This window comes from Geotrypetes seraphini, chromosome 6, assembly GCF_902459505.1.
Source record: "Geotrypetes seraphini chromosome 6, aGeoSer1.1, whole genome shotgun sequence".
Taxonomy (NCBI): Eukaryota; Metazoa; Chordata; class Amphibia; order Gymnophiona; family Dermophiidae; genus Geotrypetes; species Geotrypetes seraphini.
The window spans coordinates 212,049,371-212,077,265 of NC_047089.1; the positions used below are offsets into that span (position 1 = coordinate 212,049,371).

The 27,895-nt window shown below is 44.6% G+C and overlaps 1 protein-coding gene across 2 annotated transcripts; it reads left to right on the plus strand.

The window, feature by feature from the left end:
- Window positions 1–27,709, plus strand: ADRB3 (adrenoceptor beta 3). 2 transcript variants are annotated; one of them, XM_033950400.1, is made up of 3 exons: window positions 1–1,397; window positions 7,139–7,212; window positions 26,144–27,709. In XM_033950400.1, exons 1-2 carry the CDS (start codon window positions 145–147, stop codon window positions 7,188–7,190), a joined length of 1,305 nt encoding a protein of 434 aa, XP_033806291.1. In that variant the 5' UTR covers window positions 1–144; the 3' UTR covers window positions 7,191–7,212; window positions 26,144–27,709. The 2 variants fall into 2 exon arrangements, with proteins under 2 accessions (XP_033806291.1, XP_033806293.1); XM_033950402.1 differs by having other exon boundaries at window positions 7,142–7,212.
- The last annotated feature ends 186 nt before the right edge of the window (window positions 27,710–27,895 follow it).

Below are 27,895 nucleotides of genomic sequence, written 5' to 3' on the forward strand. Positions count from 1 at the left end.
TCTTCACTTCTCGCTCCCCGAGAGAGAGAGAGAGAGAGATGGCACAGACTCGGGGAGCTGCGTCCACACCAGCCCGGGGACTACCTCCTGCACTAGCCCACCTTCACACCTAAACGCTTCCAGGCCAGCACCACCAGCTCCGGGATGGCTCCTTGCCTGCCCGGCAACGCCAATTTGGGGAATTTAACCGCCAACGTCAGCGGATGCCCGGAAAGTGCCCACCTCTCCCAGAAATGGGGGCTCGGAGTTATTTTGACCCTCACCGTCTTAGTTATTGCCGTTGGAAATTTACTAGTCATCGTCACCATAGCCAAGACTCCACGTTTGCAGACTATGACCAACATCTTCATCACCTCTCTGGCCTGCGCCGATTTAATCATGGGGCTCTTGGTGGTGCCCCCCGGCGCCACCATCTTGGTGAGCGGCTACTGGCTCTTTGAGACCACCGTGTGCGAGCTGTGGACCTCGGTGGACGTGCTGTGCGTGACGGCCAGCATCGAGACCCTGTGCGTGATCGCAGTGGACAGGTACATAGCCATCACGTCGTCCCTGAAGTACGAGATGCTGGTCACCAAGACCAGAGCCAGGCTGGTGATCTGCCTCGTGTGGGCCATCTCGGCTCTGATCTCTTTCTTGCCCATCATGAACCGCTGGTGGAGGGACACGGCCAACGAGGAGGCCATGAGGTGCTACGACGACCCCACGTGCTGCGAATTTGTCACCAATATGTCGTATGCCATCATCTCGTCCACTATCTCGTTCTACATCCCTCTGGTCATCATGATCTTCGTTTATGCCAAAGTATTTATTGTGGCCACCAGGCAGCTCAACTTAATAGAGAAGGATAAAGTGAGATTCAACGAGGCTCCTCCTCAGGTGGCGTCTTCCAAGGGCAGGCGAAGCTTTAAGAGAAGGCCCTCGAGACTTTTAGCCATCAAGGAACACAAAGCCCTAAAGACCCTGGGGATCATCATGGGCACGTTTACCCTCTGCTGGTTGCCCTTCTTCGTAGCCAACATCATCAAAGTTTTTAACAAGAGGCTAATTCCGGGCCAGGTCTTCCTTTTCCTCAACTGGTTGGGCTACGTGAACTCGGCCTTCAACCCCATCATTTACTGCAGGAGCCCCGATTTCAGGAAGGCTTTTAAGAAGCTCTTGGGCTGCCCCCGGGACGCGGACCGCAAGCTGCACGCTGCCCCTAACAGCAAGGACCCCAAGCCGTGCCCCTGCGGCGCCGCCGACACCCAGAAAAACTTCCAGGCGACCAAGCGCGCCACCGGGGGGCAGGAGCCCAACGGCAGCCTCACCAGCGGCAGCAGCCACTCCAGCGTCAGGACCGAGGAGACCAGCCTCAGGCACAGCAACGGGCACGCCCACCACGAGAAAGAAGCCCAAAAGTAAGCTAGACGGAAGTGCTGACATATATACAGCTACAGGGATGGTTTTATTCTTCCACGTATCTGAGAGAAAAGGCTCTTAAGAGGTCACTGAAAATCAATGGGAATGGCACATTAATAAGAATAATTAAAAAAAAAAAATACATATGTGGTTCGATGATCTGAAACAGTTACCCCCCCCCCCCCCCCCGAATTTCGTTTCTTCAAATTAGCACTTGACCAAATAAGATAACACTCTTCAGTTACAGGGGCAAAATAACGCTCAGATCTGAGACAGCCTTCAATTTATAACGCTATTCCCCTCTGCTAACCACCCTAGCCAGCAGTTTAACCACCTCTAACTGTAGCCCCTACCCCGTCTCTCTTGATTACGCAGCGTGTAAGCTCATTCCAGCAGGGACTCTGTGCAGCGCCGCGTACACCTGGTAGCGCTCTAGAATAGTAGTAGTAGTTTAGGACGTTGGTTGGGCCGAGAACTTTTCCCCACCGTACCCGGCTGTCCTAATGCCTACCATGCGCTTGACCTGACACTCACTAATCCCAGAAGCCAACTTTTGTTTATTTAAAGACGGTGGAACTCCAGCACCCCACGTAAGAGTCAGAAATAGCAGGGCCCGAGTACATTACGTCCAGCGGCTTTAAAACATCCAAAAGGCACAGGGAGGAGAAAGGGGCTTCTTGTAGAGCACAACAAGCCGCTGCCCTATTCTTGAGCTATAAACATTCTGCTGGAATTTGGGCGGGAAATAATATGTGTTATTTTAACGGGCAGTTAATGCTAAACAGGTGTTCACACACCTTATATTGACACTTTTTTTTTTTTTTTTAATTCCGCTTCTTTACCAAAATTCGTAACCAGTGTCAGCATCCAACAAAACCTCATTATGAGAGAGCCAAAATAAACATGTTCCAAGGGCATAATCACGGCAGCCCATGTCTAATCTCGCAGCGGCAGTAAACACACCCGCCAGTCTAGCGACCTAATTTAAACCAGACTGCGTCCCAATTTTGTTTCCCCACAGAGCTGAATCTACAGATCGCTTTGCTCTCAAAGAGTGGGCTGTGCCATATCTGCTCGGGGCAGTCCACTAGTCTTTTGAAAAAACAGTTGTCAGACAAGCCAAAAACCACTTTTTCAAATGTAATATGCCTTTTGCAGAAATCCCCGCCCCCCTTCCCCTGCCCGCTTCCGGTTGAATGGCGCGAAAACCTGTCACCCTTCTGGGATGATCCAAAAGTGCCGCCTATGGGGTGAATGGGGGAGCTCCGCAGTTACAGGAGTTGACCTGTATCAACTGCACTTAGTATCATAGGTGCCAATTCTGTGGGTGCTTGAGCACCCCCAAAGTTAAGCAAAAGCCTTCATTTTGTCCAAAGAATAATGATTTGTGATGGTTTTAGCACCCCCCCCAATCATTCTGAAAAGTTGGCTCCTCTGCTTAGTATCCATTTTTTTATATGGAAGACTCTGGCTACATTATAACCTTATTTCTTCTTCTATCAACACGCCTTTTTTTTTAGTTCAAACATTTTTATTGAAATTTTAGAAAAGTTAAAAAAGCCATCAATAAGTCACCTGTCATTAATTCAGTACACATCTAGTCGAAATCAAATAGTCAACACGCCTGTTATAGATTATACTTTTAGTGGCATGCTGTTTCTTTGAAAACTGGAGTTTATTTCTGTTTATTAGAAGTACTAGGGAAACAGGGCATCATTAGACTTGAACAGTTAGACTGTTGTTTTTTGAATTATGTCCTGCAGAGGCTGACAATGGTTTTACCAGCAAGGAAATAATGAGAAAGGAAAAACAGGAGAGAGAAAAAAATAGTCTAGAGTCTGTAATGAGTTTCAGTTGCTGGTACCCTGTCAGATCTTCAGGCTGAAAAATGAAAGAGTTTTACTTCTGGGAAGGTCAACACCTGCAGTATTAGCCCTAAAAATCTATCAAAAGGGGGGGGGGGGGAATAGAAAACAAAGATAATCCATAGACTGATTTGCAGCTTCTGGTCAGATTAACTGTTTAATATCAGGATGGGCCCTGACAGGACAGGGAAGATTTTACTTTAGAAATTAAAGAATCTCAATAAGGGGCCCTTTTACTAAAGCAGGTTAAACTGTTAACATGGGAATTAGCATGTAATGTTAATGGAACACTGACTTTGACACTTTAGGGTGTGCTTGTTAATTGACACAAAATGTGGTGAGGAATCAGCAGGTGCTTCACCTTCCATTGCGTGACTGTTAAATGTTCTGTATTATCTGGTGTGTTCATGCCACCTCAGTAAATGGTGTTAAGTGTATCTGAGTCACTCTCATATCCGGTGCAGTTCTGGAAAGTTGCCAAATTTCTGACTAGTATGTAACTTTGTGGTGCAATTTATAGAAAAGGGTCAAAGAAAAAGTGGATATTTTTAGACGGGGAGAAAGTTTAAATATTTGGGTGTCTGGGCAGATTCAGATCTTAACTTTTAGTGATCAGATTACTGATATACTAAGGAACGGTTTTATTGCATTAAGAATGTGTTCTCTCCGTGCGTCCTTTCAAAGTTGAGTTCTTTAAGTATTATTGAGATTATTTTCCTTTTTTTTTTGTTTCTTTCCTAAATCTTGGAGCACAATTACTTAGTTGATTGTGGACGTAAGTGGTATAATTGCTTTTTAGATTGTAAATTGGCGTTGAAGATATTTCTGTAATTTCTGTTAAATCTCCAGTTTTTTTCTTGGTGATGCAAATTTGAAAAATTAATGAAGAATAAATAACAAAAAAGAATGTTGTACTCAAGCGGGAAACTATTTCACGAACGTGCGTTTCGCAATCTTATTCATTGATTATTTATGTAGAAATTGGATTATTGTAGCTCAGTATATGCGTGTTGTTTAAAGTCCAGAATTACAAAATGCAAAATATTGCATTTAAAAATTGCTAGGAAATTATGATCATGTTACCCCCTTATTTTTTAAATATAATTGGTTGCCAGTTAAATATAGGATTGATTTTAAAGTTTTTGCCATGATGCATAAACCCCCTCTCTTATGATGGCATAGTGCAGGTTTTAGCGCCGGCAGCGGTGGTAACTGCTCCGACATTCATAGGAATTCTATGAGCAACGGAGCAGTTACCATCGGTGCCGGCGCTAAAACCCATGCTATGCGTTCGTAAAAGAGGGGGAAAGTTTATCATACTCTGAACCCAAGATATTTACAGTCACTGATCATTCCATAGTCTCCATCTAGAATTTTAAGATGTTTACAAGATTTTACACTTAGGGCTCCTTTTACAAAGCCGCACTAGGGCCTTACCATTTGGAATAGCGCACGCTAGATTGCCGCACGCGCTAGCTGCTACCGTCTCCTTTTGAGCAGGCAGTAGATTTCCGGAGGGGCGGGACCGCAGCGCAGGAAACAGCGCCGAAGCAGCTTAGGGATCGCTGACATCGCGATCCCGCTGCGGGCTGCTTCATAGGTGGTGCAGGGAGGCCAGGGGGTGAGCGGTCCTTCGGGGGTGGGGAGGACTGAACGGCAAGGCCGGGAGCACCCCCTTAGGGCTTGCACCCGGGGCGGACCCCTTCCCCCGCTCCCCACCTAGTACGCTACTGCTTTGTAGAAAATTGTGACCTGCTGGATACTAAACTCGGTGAAGCGGTATACCAAATGTATTATATGCAGGTACTTACTTTGTACCTGAGGCACTGAAGGGTCAAGTGACTTGCCCAGAGTCACAAGGAGCTGCAGTGGGAATTGAACCCGGTTCCCCTTGGTTCTGAGGCTCCTGCGTAATGTAATAGATAATTCGATGCTAATTGGCCTTAACATGCATTATTGGTTCTAATTGATGTTGGTTCTAATTGGTACTAAGTGTCGGTATTCTATAAGTTATGCACTCAAATTCCAGAGTCCGCATCTCCATGTCAAACATGGGCAAATCGGACAGTTATGCACACAGTGTATAAAATACTAGCATTTGCACTCCTAACTACACACAGTTAGGCGCAAGCAGTTACCCCAGACATTGGGCTAGTTTTAAGTGCTTGTGCCTAAAGTTAGACATGCAAATGTGGACCCATAGTCAGCAGAGCACTGTTTTGTTTGGGGGAAGGGTGGGGGGCGCAAAGGCTCTGCCCTAGCCAGTAGAATCCTGCAGCACCTCTCACCAGCTCCTGACTCCTCCACCCACCTTTTCCCGGCTGTACCTACTACTCACCTATAGATATAAATTGTTTTTCAACAAAATTAGCTTTTTTTTTTTTACCATTCAACAAAATAGAATTCTATGCAAAGCACTCTACTACTGTTTGCAGCATCATTTCCGGGATTCATGTGATCTGCTATAGGGACGGACCCTCCTTTAAAAGGCATTATGGTTTATTTTTATATATAATGCATCTACATTGGTACCATTGTTTAATACAGTGCTTCTCAACCTTCTCCTGGAGGCATATCTAGCCAGTCAGGATTTTAGGATTACCACTAATAATACAGGCAGTCCCCATGTTACAGACACCTGACTTAAGTACGACTTATACTTAAGGACACGGTCGCTGCTTCATTTGATTTCACCGAGCAGTATTTCCAGTGGCATAGACTCCTACACTTCAGCGGCAGCAGATTCAGGAATGATGCCTGGCCACATTAAGAACAGTGTGTGGTTGTGCAAGCTGTATGTTAGAGGGAACACTGGTAGGGACTGTTGGCCCTTTTGTCAGCTGGGAGCAGAGGTAAGCAGCAAGAATCTTAAAATCTACAAGTTCTAAGCTACATACAAATCTGACTTAAGAGCAGCTTTAAAAACGTAACTCATTCTTAACCTGAGGACTGCCTGCATACAAGAAATAGATTTTCAAAAATTGGGTTTCTGATATGTACAGGAATCCTGGAAATTTGTCTGCTAGGTGTGCTTCTGGGAGAGGGTTGAGAAGCTACTGGTCTAATACATTGTGATTTATCAGTGCAGTGGCTTCTAAGTTAAGTGATGTGACTAAGAATTTCTAAGTAAAGCCTGATTTAAAGGGATTTTTCTATTTGTATCTATAGGAAGATGTTTTGTCCATAAGCCCAGAAATAAGACCTATATTCCCATTAAGATTTTCACATATTAGCAGCTACATCCCCCCTCTCTGATTCAGAGGTTTGAATGCTGCTTCCTAACAAAGCCACTGGTTCTATTATGGATCTGCTGTGCTGCTTTTCCTCAGATTTTCCATGAGCAAATGGTGCTGATCCATAAAGTATGAATATAGCCATAGCAACTGTAGAGTGGGAAGGGGAATGTGTGGGTCCTGGGAACAATGAAAGGTGTAAAATCATACACCTGGGAGACCTGGGGATAAGATCAAAAGAGGGGTACCAGTATCAAGACACGAGAAATTTGACTCACTTGAGGAACTAAGCTATTGCTTCTACCTCCATTGACATGAGAAATCAAGAAAACCAGTTCCTTTCTTAAAGTATGAAGAAAAACACAAAAAATACACACTGTACTGGTTTGATGTCAATGGATTATACACGTTATCAAGCTCTAAGATCACTATGAATTATAATCGTGTATTTCCTTGTCCAACTGGGCGTACATCTAAGTTGTACCTCAGTCAATAGTGGTAGATGTGATTTGTCCAAAGTCACAAGGAGTGTCAATGGCAAAAGTGGGTTTATTTCTATATGTGGTGCAGATGTGGATGGGTACAATATAAAAGGCCATGAACAATAGTTGTTATTCATTTTCTCCCCTTACATGCAATGAGAAGCTTTCTCAGCTGGAAAGAAACAGAAGTCCCTCTGAAACACCATGAGTGAAGCTGAAAGAGCATCGGAAAGTGTAAGTACACTGTGTCCTAATAAATGGGTAACCAGTAAATCTAAATAATTGTCTTGACCACGTGGTCCAAAATTGTTATAAACTAAAAACGTAATAGATGAATGGAAATATTTTAGTGTTCAGATTTTAGATATGATGGCTCCTCTAAAAACATATACAAAGAGAGTAAGATCTTCAAATGTTTGGTTTGATACAAATTTATTAACATTTAAAAGGGAACTGAAAAAAATGGAAAAACTATGGCTGAAACTGGGAAAAAATGAGGATAAGATAAACTGGAGACTTAAGCTTGCTTGATGAACTTGCTGCACTTCTTCGAGGGCGTAAACAGGCAGATAGACAAGGGTGACCCGTCGACATTGTATATCTGGATTGTCAGAAGGCGTTCAACAAGGTCCCACATGAACAATTATTTCAAAAAATTGTGAGCCATGGAATTGAGGGTGAAATACGTGGATTAAAAACTAGGAAACAGAGAGTGGGGGATAAATGGACAATACTCAGACTGGAAAAGCGTCACCAGTGGAGTGCCGCAGGGTTCGGTGCTTGGACCCGTGCTCTTCAATCAACATATTTATAAATGACCTGGAAATTGGTACGACGAGTGAGATGATTAAATTTACAGATGATATGAAGTTATTCAGAGTAGTTAAGACGCAGAAGAATTGCGAAGACCTGCAACATGACTAAACACGTGCAAGAAAAGGGCTGCGACATGGCAAATGAGCTTTAACATGGATAAGTGTAAGGTGATGCATGTCGGTAACAAAAATCTTATACACGAATACACAATGTCCGGTGCAGTACTTAGAGAGATACCCCAGGAAAGAGACTTGGGAGTACTGGTCGAAAAGTCAATGAAGCCGTCTGTGCAATGTGTGGTGGCGGCGAAAAGGGTGAACAGAATGCTTGGAATGATTAAGAAGGGGATCACAAACAGTATTCCCACCTGGAATACTGTGTCCAGCACTGGCCACCGTACGTGAAGAAGGACGCAATACTACTCAAGAGGGTCCAGAGAAGAGCGACTAAAATGGTTAAGGGGCTGGAGGAGTTGCTGTACAGCGAGAGATTAGAGAATCTGGGCCTCTTCTCCCTTGAAAAGAGGAGACTGAGAGGGGACATGATCGAAACATTCAAGATAATGAAGGGAATAGACTTAGTAGATAAAGACAGGTTGTTCATCCTCTCCAAGGTAGGGAGAACGAGAGGGCACTCTCTAAAGTTAAAAAAAGGGATAGATTTTCCGTACAAACGTAAGGAAGTTCCTCTTCACCCAGAGAGTGGTAGAAAACTTGAACGCTCTTCCAGAGGCTGTTATAGGGGAAATCACTCTCCAGGGGAAATCACCCTCCAGGTTAGACAAGTTCCTGATGAACCAGAACGTACGCAGGTAAGATTAATCTCAGTTAGGGCACTGGTCTTCTACTTAAGGGCCACCGCGGGAGCGGACTCCTGGGCACAATAAACCACTGGTCTGACCCAGCAGTGGCAATTCTTATGCTCTTAATATAAAAATTTTGCTTCAAAATGTTGTTCAGCTTGGCTCCAGCTTATCTATCTTCATGGTTTGAACTATATGGGATAAAAAAAAGTCTTCTCGAAGAATCAATTTCTTTGCCTATCCTACACTAAAATATTGCCGTTATAAAAGATTTCTTGATAAAACGTTTGCCTTTTGGGCAGGCAAATTGAACAATTGGTTAAGTACAATAATTTCCCAGACTCAGTCTTATTACACCTTTCAAAAATCTATAAAAATATATCTTTTGAAAAATTTGTAAATTAAACGTCAGTGATACTCTGTATTCTCTAAGAATGTATTATCACTGAACTGTTCAGTCTCTTTTGACTGTGAACCGCCTAGAACTAAATGGTATGGCTGTATGCAAGAATAAAGTTTATTATTATTTATTATTATATAACAACATAGATTGATTGTGGTAATACAATAAGAACAAAGAGTAGATTTCTCAGTAGTACATAATTCCACTGTGGGGTTTTCTAGTTTATCCTAATAAATGGGGCAATGGTCAAACCCAATTTATCGGTTACACCTTCATTTGGGATTTGGGCTGCTTCATTCAATCAATTGCGTCATATTGGGGATCATTTACTAATGCAGGCCTTCTCAACCTAGTCCCATCAAGTTTTCAGACTATCCACCATGAATATGCATGAGATAGATAGATTTGCATACCAAGGGGCAGTGCATGCCAATCTCATGCATATTCATGTTGGATATCCTGAAAATCTAACGCGACTTGGTGTGCCATAGGCAGTGGCGTACCTAGCATATGTGATACCCGGGGCCCATCATTTTTTGACAACTCCCATCTATATAAAAATTATGATTTTTAGTAACAATCCACATATTGCACAACTAGAGTGTACTTAGGAAAAGGCAGCATCTTAAACACTGCAGTGAGCACTAGAACACCAACACCGTGAAGTTCGGAAAGCTAAAAGAGAGTATGAAGAAAGGCTAGCCAGGGAAGCAAGAAATTTCAAACCGTTCTTCAGATATGTTAAAGGGAAGCAGCCAACTAGAGAGGAAGTGGGACCGCTAGACGAAGGAGACAGGAAGGGAGTGGTGAAAGAGGAGAAGGTAGTGGCAGAAAGGCTTAACATGTTCTTCTCGTCTGTATTTACTAACGAAAACACATCCAACATGCCGGAACCTGAGCAATTCTTCAATGGAAGTCAAGCAGAAAAATTAACATTCATAGAAGTGAGCATTGAGGACGTTCGTAGGCAGATCGAAAAACTAAAAACTGACAAATCTCCGGGTCCGGATGGCATACATCCAAGGGTTCTAAAGGAATTAAAGGAGGAGATAGCGGAACTACTGCAGCAAATTTGCAACTTATCCCTGAAAACAGGCGAGATCCCGGAGGATTGGAAAATAGCCAACGTTACGCCCATCTTTAAAAAGGGATCAAGAGGTGATCCGGGAAACTACAGGCCAGTGAGCCTGACTTCAGTTCCTGGGAAAATGGCAGAAGCACTGATAAAAGAAAGCATTGATCAACATTTTGAAAAACACGAACTTCTGACAGCCAGCCAGCATGGTTTCTGCAAGGGAAGATCGTGCCAAACAAACTTATTGCATTTCTTCGAAGGGATTAACAAACAGATGGACAAAGGAGACCCCATTGACATCATATATCTAGATTTCCAAAAAGCCTTTGACAAGGTGCCCCATGAACGTCTACTCCGGAAACTGAAGAACCATGGGGTGGAAGGTGACATACATAGATGGATCAGAAACTGGTTGGAGGGTAGAAAACAAAGGGTAGGACTGAAGGGTCACTACTTCGACTGGAGGAGGGTCACGAGTGGTGTCCCGCAGGGCTCGGTGCTCGGGCCGCTACTATTTAATATCTTCATAAATGATCTAGAAACAGGGACGAAGTGCGAGATAATAAAATTTGCGGATGACACTAAACTATTTAATGGAGCTCGGACTACAGAGGAATGCGAAGAATTGCAAAGGGACTTGAACAAACTAGAAGATTGGGCGATGAGATGGCAGATGAAGTTCAACGTTGAGAAATGTAAGGTATTACATGTGGGGAGCAGAAACTCGAGGTACAACTATACAATGGGAGGGATATTATTAAATAAAAGTACCCAGGAAAGGGACTTGGGGGTATTGGTGGACATGACATTGAAGCCGACGGCACAGTGTGCAGCGGCCGCTAAGAGAGCGAATAGAATGCTTGGTATAATCAAAAAGGGTATTACAGCCAGAACGAAAGAGGTTATCCTGCCATTGTATCGGGCAATGGTGCGCCCGCATTTGGAGTACTGCGTCCAATATTGGTCGCCGTACCTTAAGAAGGATATGGCATTAGTCGAGAGGGTTCAGAGGAGAGCGACGCGTCTGATAAAAGGTATGGAAAACCTGTCATATGCTGAGAGATTGGAGAAGCTGGGTCTATTTTCCCTGGAGAAGAGAAGACTTAGAGGGGATATGATAGAGACTTATAAGATCATGAAGGGCATAGAGAGAGTGGAGAGGGACAGATTCTTCAAACTCTCGAATAATAAAAGAACAAGAGGGCACTCGGAAAAGTTGATAGGAGACAGATTCAAAACAAATACTAGGAAGTTCTTTTTTACCCAACGTGTGGTGGACACCTGGAATGCGCTTCCAGAGGACGTGATTGGGCAGAGTACGGTACTGGGCTTCAAGAAAGGATTAGACAAATTCCTACTGGAAAAGAAGATAGAGGGGTATAGATAGAAGATTACTGCACAGGTCCTGGACCTGCTGAGCCACCGCGTGAGCGGACTGCTGGGCACGATGGACCTCGGGTCTGACCCAGCAGAGGCATTTCTTATGTTCTTATGTTCTTATACATACATTGTAAAACTAAACAAGCCAGATCCCGCACAGTCAATTGATCCTGTAGTCAATGGCAACTGAAAACTATGTCCTTTTCATACACACAGAACAGAGATACACCCTCGCCCAATATGGAATAATCACAAACTAAAAATAGAAATTTGTAGACAAAAGTTAAACTGAACCGCCAAGAAACCAGACACTGCATACAATACAACACCACAAAAACAGTGACACATGTCCCCTAATACTGTGCAAAATATAAAGACAGTAGATGTAAATTTGAAAAAACTGATACATAACAATCACCACTTTACAAATTAACAAATAAAAATAAAACAAATAATGAGAAATAAGAAAATACCATTTTATTGGACTAATCCATTTTCAATTAGCCTTCAGGGCCAAATCTTTCTTCAGAACATCTCTCTCTTTATCTTCTCCTTTCCTTCCTTTCCACTCCACACCATGGTGTGGTATCTCTATCTCCTTCCCTTCCTTCCCCCCATGCCATAGCATCTCTTCCTCCCCCTCCATGGTCTGGTATCTCCTTTCCTTTTTTCCTTTCCCTCCCTCTCATGGACTTGGCATCTCTGGTTCCTCTTCCTTGTCTTCCTTCTCCCTCCCCTCTCTCTCCCCAGTTGGGTGCTGCAGCAGCAGCATTTCTTCCCCCTTCCCTGTGCAGCAGAAGCATTTCTCCCCCCCTTGCCTGTGCATCATTTCTCCCCCTTGCCTGTGCATCATTTCTTCCCCCCTTGCCTGTGCAGCAGCAGCATTTCTCCCCCTTCCCTGTGCAGCAGCATGTCTCCCCCCTTGCCTGTGCAGTATTTCTTCCCCCCTTCCTGTGCAGCATTTCTCCCCCCCCCCCCTTGCATGTGCAGTATTTCTACCCTCCCCCCTTCCCTGTGCAGCAGCAACATTTCTCTTCCTTGCCCAGCATGTCTGGCTGGTTCCCATGCTCAAAGCCGCGGGTGTCTACACCTCACATGATCCGCGGCTGCATTGGAAGCCTTCTCTCTGACGTTGTGACGTCAGAGGGAACGCTTCCGATGCAGCCGCAGATCACGCGAGAAGCCGACGCCCTCGGCTTTGAGCAGGGGAGCCAGCCAGAAGTGAAACAACCGCCAGAGGGAGCACAAGCTGGGACGCAGACACCACTGTTTACAGTTTACTGCCGCTGCTGCTGTTTAAGGAAAGCAGCAGTGGCAGAATAGGGAAAATGGCCGGCTATGCACCCCCTTGGGGCGTGCACCCTGGGTGGACCCCTCCTTCCCCCCCCCTTGGTATGCCACTGGCCATAGGGACTGGGTTGAGAAACACTATACATACATTCATACTTTAAGAATATCAACAGCTGCAACCATATTTTCATGCTTGTTCTTATCCAGTTCCTTGCAATAATGTTTACGGCATTATCCTTCTTTAACATCCTCTGCAACAGACGTTGGTGGTTTCCTTGTGTGGCAACAAGCGGCTTGATATCTGATAGCTTCCTTTGCTATTAGTCTGTTGGCCACAGACTCCCAATTGGTCTGCTTTGTCTTCACCAGATTTAGCTGAGAAAAAAACTCTTTCAGCACAGGTGGAAGAATGTGGCAACACCATTAGCTGACAAAATTTCATCAATGAGTTGAGATAGCAAGTGCTTCATCTACAAGTGCTTTATTATTTAAATTGGCTGTATCACTGAGAGATGATGTAAATTAATGTAAATCTCACAACATAAAAACATAGAGAAACAAAGATCTAGGTGGAAAAACAGGAGTGGCAACAATGCCAGGCAGTGTGAAGGGAGGAAGAGGGAAGGAGTGAGGCTACAGTGGACAAGAGCTCAGTTTTCATCGTATATATTTCTGTTTGGACTTTATGATCACATATTCTGTATTTCATGAGATTTTCCCGGTGTTCTGTGTGTGTGACAAATGTGGGGTACAGTGCTAATACAGGCAGTCCCCGGTTTAAGAACGCCCGACTTACGTTGGATTCCTACGTATGAACTGGTGTCTTGCTTCGCCTTTCCTGTCCCAATGTGACCCTTTCCCTCCCTTCCTGTCCCAATGCGCCTCTCTTCCTCCCTTCTGTGTCCCAATGCGCCCCACATCCTCCTCACTTGCTTCCCTCCCGCAGGTTCCCTCCTGTGGCTGGTTCCCTCCTCCCCGCTGTACTTCTCAAAGCAGGGGCCGCGGTTCCTACATGTGGCCCACAGCTGACTTAGAAGCCTTCTCTTCCTGTCCTGATGCACCCCTCTTCTCCCTTCTGTGTCCCAATACACCCCACATTCTCTTTCTCATTTGCCTCCCTCCTGCAGGTATTACCTCCACTGGCTGGCTCCTTCCTCCCTGCCTTACTTTTCTTCTCAAAGCCACAGCCATGAGTCCTGCATGCGGCTCACAGCTGACCCGGAAGCCTTCCCTCTCTGCTGGGAAGGCATCCAGGTCAGCTGCAGGTCATGTGCAGGACCAGCAGTTGCGGCTTTAAGAAGAGAAATATGGTAAGGAGGAGGGAGCCGGCCAGAGGAGGTAACACCTGCAGGAGGGATGCAAGTGAGAAGGAGGACAGCAGGAGGGAGGCAAGTGAGAAGGAGGATGAGGAGTGCATTGGGACATGGAAGGAAGGGAGGAAACTTCAGACAAAGGATGGAAGGAAGGAGGGAGGGGAGCATGAACTTTGGAATAAGGGAAAGAGATACTGAGGTGGGAGAGGGAATAGAAAAGGAGAATTATTGGACATGGGAGTCAGAGAGAAGACAGATGGTGCATATGGGGAGATGAAGAAAGAGGAGAATTGTTGGGCATAGGGAGGGAGATAAATATTGGACACGGTGGGAGAGGTATGAGGTAAAAATGCATGGGGAAGAGAGAGATGAGAGGGAGAAATCTTGGATGTGGTGGTGGAAAGTACTTTATTTTGAGGACTGCTTTAATGTTTTCATAAGATCCGTGTTACATTCAAATTCAATTTAAGAACAGTTTTTTAAAAAATGGAACCTGTTCTTAACCTGGGGGCTGCCTGTACAGTTTCTACTTGTTTTATTTTCCCCATGGGAAGTGTATTGAGTTTTTGGCCCACCTTTCCTTACAATGCTCAAGAGTCAACACAACTTGCAACATTTTTAGAATTCAGGTGCAATAAGTTTCTGCCAAAAAAAAAAAAAAATCTTAGAAGCAACAGGGGATAAAGCAGCTTGCCAAAGTTACAAGGAGTGTCAGTGAAGGAAGTGGGATTTGAACTCTAGATTCCGTCTCTCAGCCTAGTTGTTTTAAACACTAGGCTGCTCCTTTTCCCTGCCTGCAAAATAATACTGTTTTAGAGCATAGTGGAATATTTATATTATGGGGTATTTTTCATAGATAGGGATTGTTGCTATTTGAGTTGTTAGCGATGTTACAGTATGGCAGGTGAGGAGTTTGCTATATAGGTTCTAAGTCATTTTTTTCAGGCTCCGAGTTACTTCACAATATGGCTGGTAATGGGGGAAGTTTCTGTCAGTATTACTGAGGTGACATAAAAAAATCAGAAAAATTTGGAATGATGAACAGTAGTTCAGCTTAGTAACAGTAGTTCAGCTTAATGATGTGCGGTTAGGACCTTTTAAGGGATCCAGTGGATCCTCAGCCCTGATGAGACACTGTCTGTTTTGTTTGTGCAGCAACTGGTTTGAAGTAGCAGAAGGCAGCATTTGCCATATAGTCTTCCCTCTCGTCCACTCCCCCACCAAGCCACAGCATCTCCACTAAATGTCCAGCAGATTGTCTGGGTTTGGAAAAACGTTGAGCTCGAGGGCGTATCTGGAGGGTATCTGTGCATGCGTGGATGTGACATGATGACATCATACACATGCACACATGCATGTGATGTCATCGCATTGCATCCATGCATGCACAGAGGCCCTCCAGATACGCCCCCGAGCTCAACGTTTTTCCAAACCCAGACAGAGGCCCTCCAGATGTGGCCTTGAAGAGATGAGGTTTGTGTGATGCCAGGGTTGAAGGGCAGAAAGGGGAGGGGCTGTGGGCAGGGCACTGCTGTGGGCAGAATGGGGCAGAGTCATATGTCCTCTTCAATAAAAAATCTAGTAACCCTACACAAACACTGTGGCAATAAAAAAAAAAAAAATACAATGAGCAACCTTTGCCAGCCAAGGGCCTCTCAAAGTCAAAAGTTCTGACAGTCTCACCCCTTCTATCTCCCCCTTTTATGATAGGGTTACCAGATTTTCCAGACAGAAAATCCGGACCCCTAGACCCGCCCCAGGCCCGTTACAGCTCAGTCCCGCCCACCTGCCCAACGGCAATTTGTTGGAAGCTTTTCAAAACCCGGACAAAGTGCCAGGTTTTGAAAAGCTGTCCGGACCCCCGGACATGTCCTCAATAGGAGGACATGTCCGGGAAAATCTGGACCTCTAGTAACCCTAATGATAGAGACGGCAAGATGGCAGGGCCCTTAAGGAGTGCCTGAATAATGGAGGCCTTGAATTTGTTGTATTTTGTATTGCCACAGTGACTGCAGATTTGAGGAGATGCTGCTGCAGTGGTGATGGTGGAAGTATGGAGGATTATGGAAGAGTTGCACAGTATCTTGTTTCTTTTTTTTGTAACTATTTAATTTTAATTAACGACATACATTGCGCTCTCAACACAAATCAGCACAAAAATACAGTTGGAGCCATTTAAAGTCCAATAAAGCTGACAAATCTCTTTCTACTCAGGGCCACAACACCAGCCAAATTTTCTGGACTTCCATCCCCACCAAAACACCTGGCCTCAGTCACACATGCAGAAAAAGAAAAATATTTTCAAATACAAACCCATAAACTAAGGGGTCCTTTTACTAAGGCACGCTAGCCGACTTAGGACACGCTAAATGCTAATGTGTCCATTATATTCTATGGACGCGTTAGCTTTTAGCGTGCGCTAAACCGGCTAGCGCACCTTCGTAAAAGAAGGAGTAAAAGTACTATTGTACACAAAGAAAACCCTAATATGCCACACTCTGTACACAGTACACCACAAACGAAATAGAAAGGCATGCATTTCTTCCTGAACAGTCCAAATTATAAATATAACAGATTGAAATATGTCAGTTTTGAAAATTTATATCACTAAATTGAAAATAAAAACATTTTCCTTTGTTATCTGGTGATTTTATTTTTCTGATCATCTTGTTCCCTCTGTGCTCTTAGCTCTTTTTTCAAGGTCTCCTTATGCATTTGCTGTTTCTTTCCTCTCCTTTTTCACTTTTTTGTACTACATCCATCTTTGGCACTGATTTTCATATTCAGTTTTCTTCCATTTTTCTGCCTCCATCTTAAATCTATTTACCTTTCCATCCATGTGTACCATCTCTTCCCTCCTCTTCCCCTCCATCCATGTGTACCATCTTCTTTCCCTCCCCTCTTGCCGTCCCCTTCATCCATGTGCCCCCGTTCCTTATCTCTCTGACCCTCCCATTCAACATCTCCTCCCTTCTTCTTTCCTCCCTCCCTCCTTCTGTCACCCACCCCCACAGTTCTACCAAATGATCTTCCCATCTGGTTCCAAAGCCAACCCCACCATGAAAACTACAACGTTGAACTTCATCTTCCATCTTGTCGCCCATTCCCCTAGTTTGTTCAAGTCTCTTTGCAATTCTTCGCAGTCCTCTTTAGTCCGAGCTCCACTAAATAGTTTGGTGTCGTCCGCAAATTTTATTATCTCACACTTCGTCCCTGTTTCTAGATCATTTATGAATATATTAAATAGCAGCGGCCCGAGCACCGAGCCCTGCGGAACACCACTCGTGACCCTCCTCCAGTCCGAGTAGTTGCCCTTCACCCATATTTCCTACCCGCCAACCAGTTTCTGATCCATCTATGTATGTCTCCTTCTACCCCATGGTTCTTCAGTTTACAGAGTAGACGTTCATGAGGCACCTTGTCAAAGGCTTTTTGGAAATCTAGGTATATGATGTCTATGGGGTTTCCTCTGTCCATTCATTTGTTAATTCCTTCGAAGAAGTGCAATAAGTTAGTTAGGCACGATCTCCCCTTGCAGAAACCATGTTGGCTGGTTATCAGAAGTTTGTTTCTTTCAAAATGTTCATCAATGTTTTCTTTTATCAGTGCTTCCGCCATTTTCCCCAGAACTGAGGTTAGACTCACCGGTCTGTAGTTTTCCGGGTCACCTCTTGATCCCTTTTTAAAGATGGGCGTAACGTTGGCTATTTTCCAATTGTTTTCAGGGATAGGTTGCAAATTTGCTGCAGTAGTTCCGTTATCTTCTCCTTTAATTCCTTCAGAACCCTTGGATGGATTCCGTCCGGACCCGGGGATTTGTCAGTTTTTAGTTTTTCTATCTGCCTGCGCACATCTTCAAGGCTTACTTCCATGGATGTTAATTTTTCTGCTTGATTTCCATTGAAGAATTGCTCAGGTTCCGGTATGTTGGTTGTGTCCTCGTTTGTAAATACGACTTCTTTCTCCTCCTTCACCACTCCATTCCTGTCTCCATCATCCAGCAGTCCCACCTCCTCCCTAGCCGGCTGCTTCCCTTTAACATATCTAAAGAACAGTTTGAAATTTCATGCTTCCCTGGCTAGCCTCTCTTCATACTCTCTTTTGGCTTTTCGAACCACACGGTGACATTCTTTTTGATACTTCCTGTGCTCTTTCCAGTTCCCCTCAGTTTTGTCCTTTTTCCATTTCCTGAATGAATTTTTCTTATTGCCTTTCGCTTTCTTCACTATTTTAGTTATCCACGCTGGGTCTTTTGTTTCGACTATTTTTGCACCCCTTTCTGAATCTGGGGATATACAGATTTTGCGCCTTGCTCACCGTTTCCTTGAAAAAAGACCAGGCATGTTCTACCGTTTGCCATTTTTTGGAAGTGTTCTTAAGTTTCTTCCGTACCATTTCCCTCATTGCTTCGTAGTTTCCTTTCCTGAAGTTAAAAGTTGTCGCTATGATTCTCTTTCCTTTCGGTATTCCTATGTCAACCTTGAACTTGATCATATTATGATCGCTGTTTCCCAACCGTCCCACTACTTCCACTTCCTTTACAGGTCCCCTTAACCCATTTAGGATTAGATCCAGAGTGGCATTTCCTCTCGTTGGTTCTCTAACAAGCTGCTCCATGAAGCAATCTTGTGTAGCCTCCAGGAATTCTGTCTCCCTAGCGCATCTTGAGCTTCCAAGACTCCAATCTATCCCGGGGTAGTTGAAGTCTCACATAATAACCGTGTTACCGCTTTTGCATTCTCGCTTCATCTCGGCTTCCATTTCTTCATCAATATCTCCGGTTTGCCCGGGTGGACGATAGTATAGGCCCATCTTTATTTCAGTCCCATTCCTACCCGGTATTTTAACCCATAGCGATTCCAGTTTGTTGGTCATCTCTGCTTAGCTGGTCGTCTCTGATTAGCTGTTTCCTTTAATTGCATCCATGACATCCTGTTTTTCTGTCTTGCCAGATTAGATTAGAAGCTCTTTCAAGCAGGGACTGTTTTCTTACCCTTGTGATTCTGTGCAGTGCTGCGTGCATCTGGTAGTGCTATATTAATAATTAATAGTAGTAGCAGTGGTGTAAAGGACCCTGGCAGCACCAGAGAACTGATGCCGCGCCAGCACCCTCCTTGCAGTTTTTCAGGTGAGGAGGGCTTTGGAACCCAGTGGGCTGTGAGCCACTAGAGGTCCTATCACCAATTTGGGGAGGGCCTTGGCTCCATGGGCCCCGTTGCAATGCCTATGCTTTCTCTACTGGGCTCACAATCTAATTATCAAAGTCTCAGGGGAGGAAGATGAGGTCTATGGGCTTGAAACTTAATTGGGAGAGGAGAGTCCAGAGTCTCAGTTAGGGCACTGATCTTTGACCTAAGGGCCGCCGCGGGAGCGGACTGCTGGGCACGATGGACCACTGGTTTGACCCAGCAGTGGCAATTCTTATGTTCTTATGTCCATCTTTGATCATGCAACTCCAATGTCTTCAGTGTGTGGGGGCAGGGGAATGATGAAGAGGTGATAAACCCCAAGCTTGACCAGTTCTTTCATTCTGACTTGAAACATATTGAAAATCCTGTTAACACTTCAATGTATATATCTATGATATTTTTAAGGAGGACATTGGTACTTATTTCACAAACATTCATAAGAACATAAGAATAGCCTTACTGGGTCAGACCAATGGTCCATCAAGCCCAGTAGCCCTTTCTCATGGTGGCCAATCCAGGTCACTAGTACCTGGCCAAAACCCAAGGTGTAGCAACATTCCAGCATCTCAAGGAATAGCAAGATTCTGGAACCCCAATGAGAGCAACATTCCAGAGCTGAGATTGTGATGTCATAACACCTCATTCCACAGAGCTTCAGAGCCAGCCTCATCAGTGATGTTACAATGGCTTACTTGTCCTATACTTGGCTCACGTAAGAACATAAGAATAACCATACTGGGTCAGACCAATGGTCCATCAAGTCCAGTAGCCCGTTCTCATGGTTGCCAATCCAGGTCACTAGTACCTGGCCAAAACTCAAGGTGTAGCAATATTCCATGCTACCGATCCAGGGCAAGCAGTGGCTTCCCCCGTGACTTTCTCAATAACAGACTATGGACTTTTCCTCCTCTGGCAACGCATTCCAGAGCTTAACTATTCTCTGAGTGAAAAAAAATTTCCTCCAATTGGTTTTAAAAGTCTTTCCCTGTAACTTCATCGAGTGTCACCTAGTCTTTGTAATTTTTGACAGAGTGAAAAATCGATCCACTTGTACCCGTTCTACTCCCTTCAGCCGTCTCTTTTCCAAGCTGAAGAGCCCTAACCCTTTTTCCTTTCTCTAACTTTGTCTCCAAGGGAGGCTACCTTGAATAACTTTGCTCCTTAGACTACTAGCATAACACTGACAAGAACTTAGTTAGGGACTGATGCCGCAAACTGTGCAAGGCTTTGGACAGGGCTAGTGCAGGGTAAGCAGAGCTTAATTTTTAATTTTTTTGATTGGCTGAAGATTGGCGTGGTCAATTACCATGCCAATTAAGCCAATAGAAAATTGGCATGGACCCTGAATTTAGGTGTTGCTAGGAGGCCGTGATTAGGGCGCCTAGCAGCGACTAAATAGGGCACCGTTTATAGAATTCCCCAGTATGTCTATTCTATAAATACGCCTAACCCCAGATGCAGTTTATATAATAGCACTAAGTGTGGATTTTTTGGCGCTGATTATGTAGACGACATAAATGGAATCTTTCTCTAAGGCCCTGATTCTATACACCTTAGGTGCACCCTATTAATGTCAGGGTTTTCTTGGCCTAAATACTAGCACCTAAGTCCAAAATAGGCGACTACATTCTAAATACGCCCCCAGTCCACCTCTAACCATGCCTGCTTTCTGGTAGGAGCCTTGGACTAGGCGCCTACCTGAAAATGGTAGGCACCTATTGTGTTAGATGCCTACCATTCAATTAATTTTAATTTAAGCCAGTTATGAGATACTAATTGCTTGCTCTCAGAATCTGGGCCAAGTGCTCGTGCCTGAAGTTAGGCGTGAAAATGCAGACTTACACATTAGAATTCTAAAATGGTAGTGCAACACGGAAATGCGATTATAGAATTCATGCTTAGCATTCATCATTCCAACACCTAAATTTTGGTGCTCTTTATTGAATCTACCCAGTGGCGTAGTAAGGGGGAACGAATGAGGCGGTCCACCCCTGGCGCCTTGTTTAGTGGAGGATCCACCCCCCCCCCGCCTCTTCCCACTCCTCCCCTTGCCACGTGCACACCCCCTTCCTTTCCCCTGTACCTCTAGTTGAAGTTGTTGCTCACGGTGGTCAACAACGTACTCATGACCCAGTCGGCTCTCCTGCTGATGTCACTTCTGGGTGCCGCACATAGAAAGTGATGTCAGCGGGCGAGCTGACAGGGTCGCAAGAAGCACATTGATCACCGTGAGCAACTACTTCAACTAGAGGTACAGAAGAAGGAAAGGGGGGGGGGGCACAGCAGAGGGGAGTGGGGGGGGAGGAGATGGCGATGAGGGCAGGGAGGGGCACCATTGCCCCGGACGCTTCTCACCCTCGCTATGCCACTGGATCTACCTCATAAGTTACGCACAATTAGGCACCAACCATTATGACTGTCATTGACTTGGCATAAATGTTGCTACCTAATTTTACGTGCACCAATGCCAAGTTGCATTCATATTCTATAACAGAATCTTGGCATGCAGATGTTGTTAGGGAATTGGCACTAAGCACACAGTTCTGGGGTGTCTAAATCTTGGCACCAACTTATAGAATGATCACCCAAGTGTAGGGAGGCTTAAAAGGATTAGCTCGTTCTTTTGCAGTCATGTTTCAGGGCTCTCTTGCCTGTTTGTTTCCTTTACTGCCAGCAATGTGTGAGGGTTTTTTTAAATTCCACTTAAAGCACAGTAAACAAACAAACAAACAAAAAAGGAACAAAGGTAAGGAGTGCCCTTTCTTCTGCAATATCTAACAGCACAAAGAGAGATGCTGCACGGGCTGTGGGTAGAAGGGAGGGTAAGAGAGATGCTGCACGAGCTGTGGGAAGAAGGGAGGATGCATGAACTGTGGGAAGAAGGAAGGGTAAGTGAGATGGTGCACAGGCTGTGGGAGGGTAGGAGGGTAAGAGAAATGCTGCATAGGCTGTAGGAGGAAGGGAAGGTAAGAGAGATGCTGCATGGGCTGTAGGAGGAAGGGAGGGTAGGACAGATGCTAGTCAACATGGCTTCAGGAAGGGGAAGTCATATTTGATGAATTTACTTCAGTTTTTCGAGACTGTGAACAAACATGTTGATAGCGGAGAACCGGTGGATATAATATACTTGGACTTCCAGAAGGCGTTCGACAAAGTTCCACATGAGAGACTTCTCAGAAAACTACAAAGTCATGGAATAGAAGGGGACATACTAAGATGGATAGGAAAATGGCTGGAAGACAGAGAGTGAGCGTAAATGGGAAGTTCTCAGACTGGGAGAAAGTAACTAGCGGAGTGCCTCAAGGTTCGGTTCTTGGGCCCATCTTATTCAATATTTTCATAAATGACCTGGAAGAAGAAACGACCAGTGAAATCATCAAGTTTGCTGATGACACAAAGCTGTGTCGGGCAATCAGGTCACAGGCGGACAGCGAGGAACTCCAGAGAGATTTGAGACAACTAGAGAAATGGGCAGAAAAGTGGCAAATGAAGTTTAATGTAGAAAAATGTAAAGTGATGCACCTGGGCAGGACAAACAAGGAGCACCAATATACCTTGTTTGATGTAACTTTGGGCAAAAGCGAACAAGAAAAGGACCTGGGGGTATTGATAGACAGGACCCTGAAGCCGTCGGCTCAATGTGCAGTGGCGGCAAAAAAAGCAAACAGGATGTTGGGCATGATCAAGAAGGGTATCACGAGTAGATCTGAGGATGTCATAATGCCGCTTTACAGAGCGATGGTAAGACCACACTTGGAATACTGTGTCCAACACTGGTCTCCCTACCTAATAAAGGATATAATACTACTGGAGAGGGTGCAGAGGTGAGCGACGAAGCTTGTAAAAGGTATGGAGAACTTGAGCTACAAGGATCGCCTCAGAAAACTAGGATTATTCACCCTCGAGAAGAGGAGACTGCGAGGGGATCTGATAGAGACTTTTAAAATACTGAAAGGATTTGACAAAATAGAGCAGGGAGCAACTTTATTCACAATGTCAAAGGTGACTTGGACAAGAGGTCATGGACTGAAGCTGTGGGGGGCCAGGACAAATGTCAGAAAGTTCTGCTTCACTCAGCGAGTGGAGAACGCCTGGAACGCTCTCCCGGAAGAGGTTGTGGAGGAAACCACCATTCATGGATTTAAGGGCAAGTTGGATGCACATCTTCTTGAAAGCCACATTGAAGGATACGAATAACTAAGGTATTCACCAGGGTAGGCCTGTAGGAGGAAGGGAGGATAAGAGAGATGCTGCACGGGCTGTGGGAAGTAGGGAGGGTAAGAGAGATGCTGCACGAGCTGTGGGAAGAAGGAAGGGTAAGAGAGATGCTGCACAGGCTGTGGGAGGGTAGGAGGGTAAGAGAGATGCTGCATAGGCTGTAGGAGGAAGGGAAGGTAAGAGAGATGCTGCACGGGCTGTGGGAGGAAGGAAGGGAGGATAAGAGAGATGCTGCATGGGCTGTGGGAAGAAGGGAGGGTAAGAGAGATGCTGCATGGGCTTTGGGAGGAAGGGAAGGTAAGAGAGATGCTGCATGGGCTGTGGGAGGAAGGAAGGGAGGGTAAGAGAGATGCTGCACGGGCTGTGGGAAGAAGGGAGGGTAAGAGAGATGCTGCATGGGCTGTGGGAGGAAGGGAGGGTAAGAGGCACAAAGGTTTTGAACACAAAAACAATTAAATTGGCACCACGAACGGCACATATTTCTGTGCATGTGCTAGAATACTAGAACTGAAGATCTTTTTTTCTTAAGAATCTCCCAATATTTGAGGGCTAGAATGCTATTGTGCACAAAAATATTGAGGCTGCAAAAAATATATGCACAGAACAGCATTCCAGCACATGCCCAGATGTGTACACAGACTCGGACCTGTTTGCAAGCTCTAGCTGCTCTAAGTACAGAACTGTGTATGCATTCATGCAGCGTGCTCTTTCAAGCTAGCAGACAGGCTCTGCACAGGTCCTATTTGCAAATAATTTGTTTACTGCATTGGCACGCGGCAGTTTGGCATTTATACTTGTGTTAGGAGCCATGTGTTAAATCATCAGAACTGAAACAGGATATTTAGGGAGTCCCAGTAGAGAGGTTCCAATAATGGTGAAAGAAAACCAGGAGGGTTTAAGAGGAAGGCAGTGAAAGACTCAAATTTTCCCTGTCTTCTCAGCAGCCTGTAGTTACAAGGAAAAACCACAATTTGAAGTGTCTGTATACAAATGCTAGAAGCCTAAAAAATAAAATAGGAGAGTTAGAGTATATAGCACTAAATGATGAGGTAGATATCATAGGCATCTCTGAGACCAGGTGAAAGGAGGACAATCAATAGGACACTGTGTTACCTGGGTACAAATTATATCACAAGGATAGAGTAGATCAAATTGGGGGAGGGGGAGGGGGGTTGCGCTATATGTTAAAGAGGGAATTGAATCAAATAAAATAAACATTTTGCATGACATAGATGGCAGTGTGGACTCTTTATGGATAGAAATTCCACGTGCGAAGGAAAGGAATGTAAAGGTAGGGTTATACTACCATCATCCGGGACAAAATGAAAGAATAGTTAAGCTCTGGATTGCGCTGCCAGAGGTTGTGGTAAGAGCAGATAGCGTAGCAGGTTTTAAGAAAGGTTTGGATAATTCCTGGAGGAAAAGTCCATGGGGGAAATCACTGCTTGCCCTGGATCGATAGCATGGGATGTTGCTACTTTTTGAGTTCTAGAACCTTACTATTCTTTGGCATTCCGGAATCTTGCTACTTTTTGGGGATTCTGCATGGAATGTTGCTACTATTTGGGGTTCTGGAATTTTGCTTACTCTGAGATAATGGAATGTTGCTACTCTTTGGGTTTTTGCGAGGTACTAGTTACCTGCATTGGCCACCGTGAGAATGGGCTACTGGGCTTGATAGATCAATGGTCTGGCCCAGTAAGGCTATTCTTATGTTCTTATCAGTGCAGGGCTCTAATGGAAGCTTACTGTATCGACCCCTCAGTCAGAAAGCACCCCGGCTATAGCTGTGTGGACAAGTTTCTGTAATGTCTCACCAAGTTACCAGGTTACTAATTATAGCATGCTGGAGCATCTGTCACTTTGTGCCTGAGGTGGCCATGGGCTCAATAGGTACCAGCAGAGCCTGTGTCTAATAATTCATGTTAACATGCAGGTTGCAGAGAATACGCCTGGAATGTGCAACTTCCAGACAGACCCGTAGAGCTCATTCTGCTCAGGCGATCTGCATGCCAGAACTTGTGAAAACTATGAACTATCTGAGGTATCTGGAGCGCAGTGGGGGGCTTGGGGGGTACAGATGGCATTGTTTTAAATAAAGGTTTGCATAAAGAGATTATTTCTTCCTATGTTAAGTTGATTAGAAAATTTGTTTAGATAAGAAGGCAATAACTTGGAGAGATGGAAGCAGAACAAAGAAGAAAAACTAGTTTAAAAGAGAATAGTGCAGAATCTCAATTTTGTGCCACACTGATCTGTGATTTTCAGCTCTGTCTTACTATTAAAATCCCCTTTTTGACCCAGTTACTGCAGGGAGGCAATGGAATCAAAAGCTAAGGCTGTATTGCCTCCTGAACTGTCCTGATCAGATAAGAGAGGCTTTGTTGATGGCTGATGTCAGTTCCTTGCAAGATCTCACACAGAACACATTCTGAGCTTGGCAGGCTGGTTTCAGCAAGCAGGACCTGAAAGTGAACAGAAACAAACCCTGGAATTTAACTGGCAAAAGGAGAAGTGTTGACATGCATAATTTTTCTGTAGGGACTCTTAGGTAATGGAAGGTCACCAAGCTTGCTTGGGGTTTTGTGTTTGTTTTTGGTTTTTGTTTATTTTTGTAACATTTTAAAGAATAGATTTGTTTGGGGTTTTTTTTAAAACTGTATTTCTATTCTTCTTCAGTCTACAGATGACCTCCGCGTCATACCTGATTTTGGCTCCTGCATAAGCCAACAGATGCCTGCATCACACCTTTAGTCTCTAGAAGTCTGTTCGGGGAAATACTGGAGGTGCACCCACCTTGTCACCATTTCCAGAAGATGTTCTGCTGTTCCAACAGGGTTAACCTTTGTTCGTGTATTATAAAAGTATTCTTTGAAATTGTTAAGAGTACATATGTAGCCAAAAAAAAAAGACACAAATTAACCCCAGCAACCCAGTTCTTTGGGTCTTTTTAATGTGAGGATTAATTCTTCTGATCTGATTAGGGTCCAAATGGTTTTGTGTCCCTAAAGGGGTTGGGTGTCTGTATAAGAAAACCCGTCCTTCACATGACTCAGAACTCGTGCTTGGATATGAGCCAAAAATGAGTTGGAAAGAAATCCCGTGTTATTTTTAACAGGACACATGAGAGACGTCCGTGAAGCCTGTATGAAAAGCAATCCCCCTTTTTCTTTTTTTTCCAAAGGGCTCAATCATTTTATAAGCTTGATGCACTGTATAGCTAGCTTCATGTCTGAATTTCACCTGATTGAAGAGCTTGGAGCTGTAGATAGGATTTGATTGGTGCCTTTCAGCTTTCCACAGGAATTATACACAGCAGAGGGACAGCTCCTTGTGGACTCTTGCAGAGCAGAGGGGTCAGAAGGATGTTAGCATCATTCTGGTACACCGAGACACAAGGAAGTAAGGTGACTGGCCCAATTGCAGAGAGAATTCACAGAGGCTGTCAAGTTGAAACCCCCAGATTCCTTGATTCAAGTTCTGTGTTTTCATTCTTGTATCTTCTTCCTTTTCACGTGTATGATCTGGTCTAGCAACACAGATCCTGGCCCAAAATAGCACATCTATTATGCATGGATTTAATTCCTCTTGCAACTTCTGGAAGGGAGGGAACATGAGAGGAAAAATTTATGCCAGCAGAAACACCTATGTAAAAGCACAATGGCACTTTTTGTCCATTTCTTACAACTTAGCACTTTTAGGCAAATGCCCAGCTACATTTTATAATATTTTTTTTTTTTTCCTGGTGCTTTCTTTCCCCTTCTCCAGTGTTACAGTTTTGCAAAGGTGCACTACCGGTTTTAGTGCACACAGAAGATTAGTGCGCGCTAGCCGAAAATCTGCCGCCTGCTTAAAAGGAGGCGGTAGCAGCTAGCGCGCGGGGCAATTTAGCGCACGCTATTCCATGCGTTAAGGCCCTAATGCACCTTCGTAAAAGGAGCCTTAAGGGACCCCTTTACTAAAAAGCATTAAGAAATGGGCTTAACACATTTTAAAGTAGGACTTTCCTGCATGCTAACCCCATTTCTAATGTGGTCTAAGAACAGGGCTTTTTACTTTTTATAAGGCCTGTGCTAATTTTTCCAGCAGCATCCGAAACCTGAAAAAATATTAATGCGGAAGCACTTAGAGCCTGATTCTATAAACTGCTCCTAAGGGAATGGGGACTTGTATACTGCCTTTTTGTCACTTTGGCATTTCAAAGCTGACATTCAAAGCGGTGGGCACTGGAGGATTAAGTGACTTGCCCAGGATCACAAGGATCAGCACTGGGATTTGATCTCACAGCCTCTGGGTGCAGAGGCAGCAGCTCAGCCAGTGAGCCACAGCCCTTCTTCCTGGTTGATGTGGTTGTCAATCAACCGTGCAGCACTGTTTATAGAATCATGCCTAGCAATGCTTAAGCAGGCTTAGGCATCACTAGACATTCTA

Bases quoted from the DNA above. Each gene is read 5' to 3' on its own strand.
- ADRB3 (XM_033950400.1), top strand. From the start codon at position 145: ATGGCTCCTTGCCTGCCCGGCAACGCCAATTTGGGGAATTTAACCGCC. The intron at 1,398-7,138 runs GTAAGCTAGACG...ACATGCAATGAG, and splicing joins CACGAGAAAGAAGCCCAAAA to AAGCTTTCTCAGCTGGAAAG.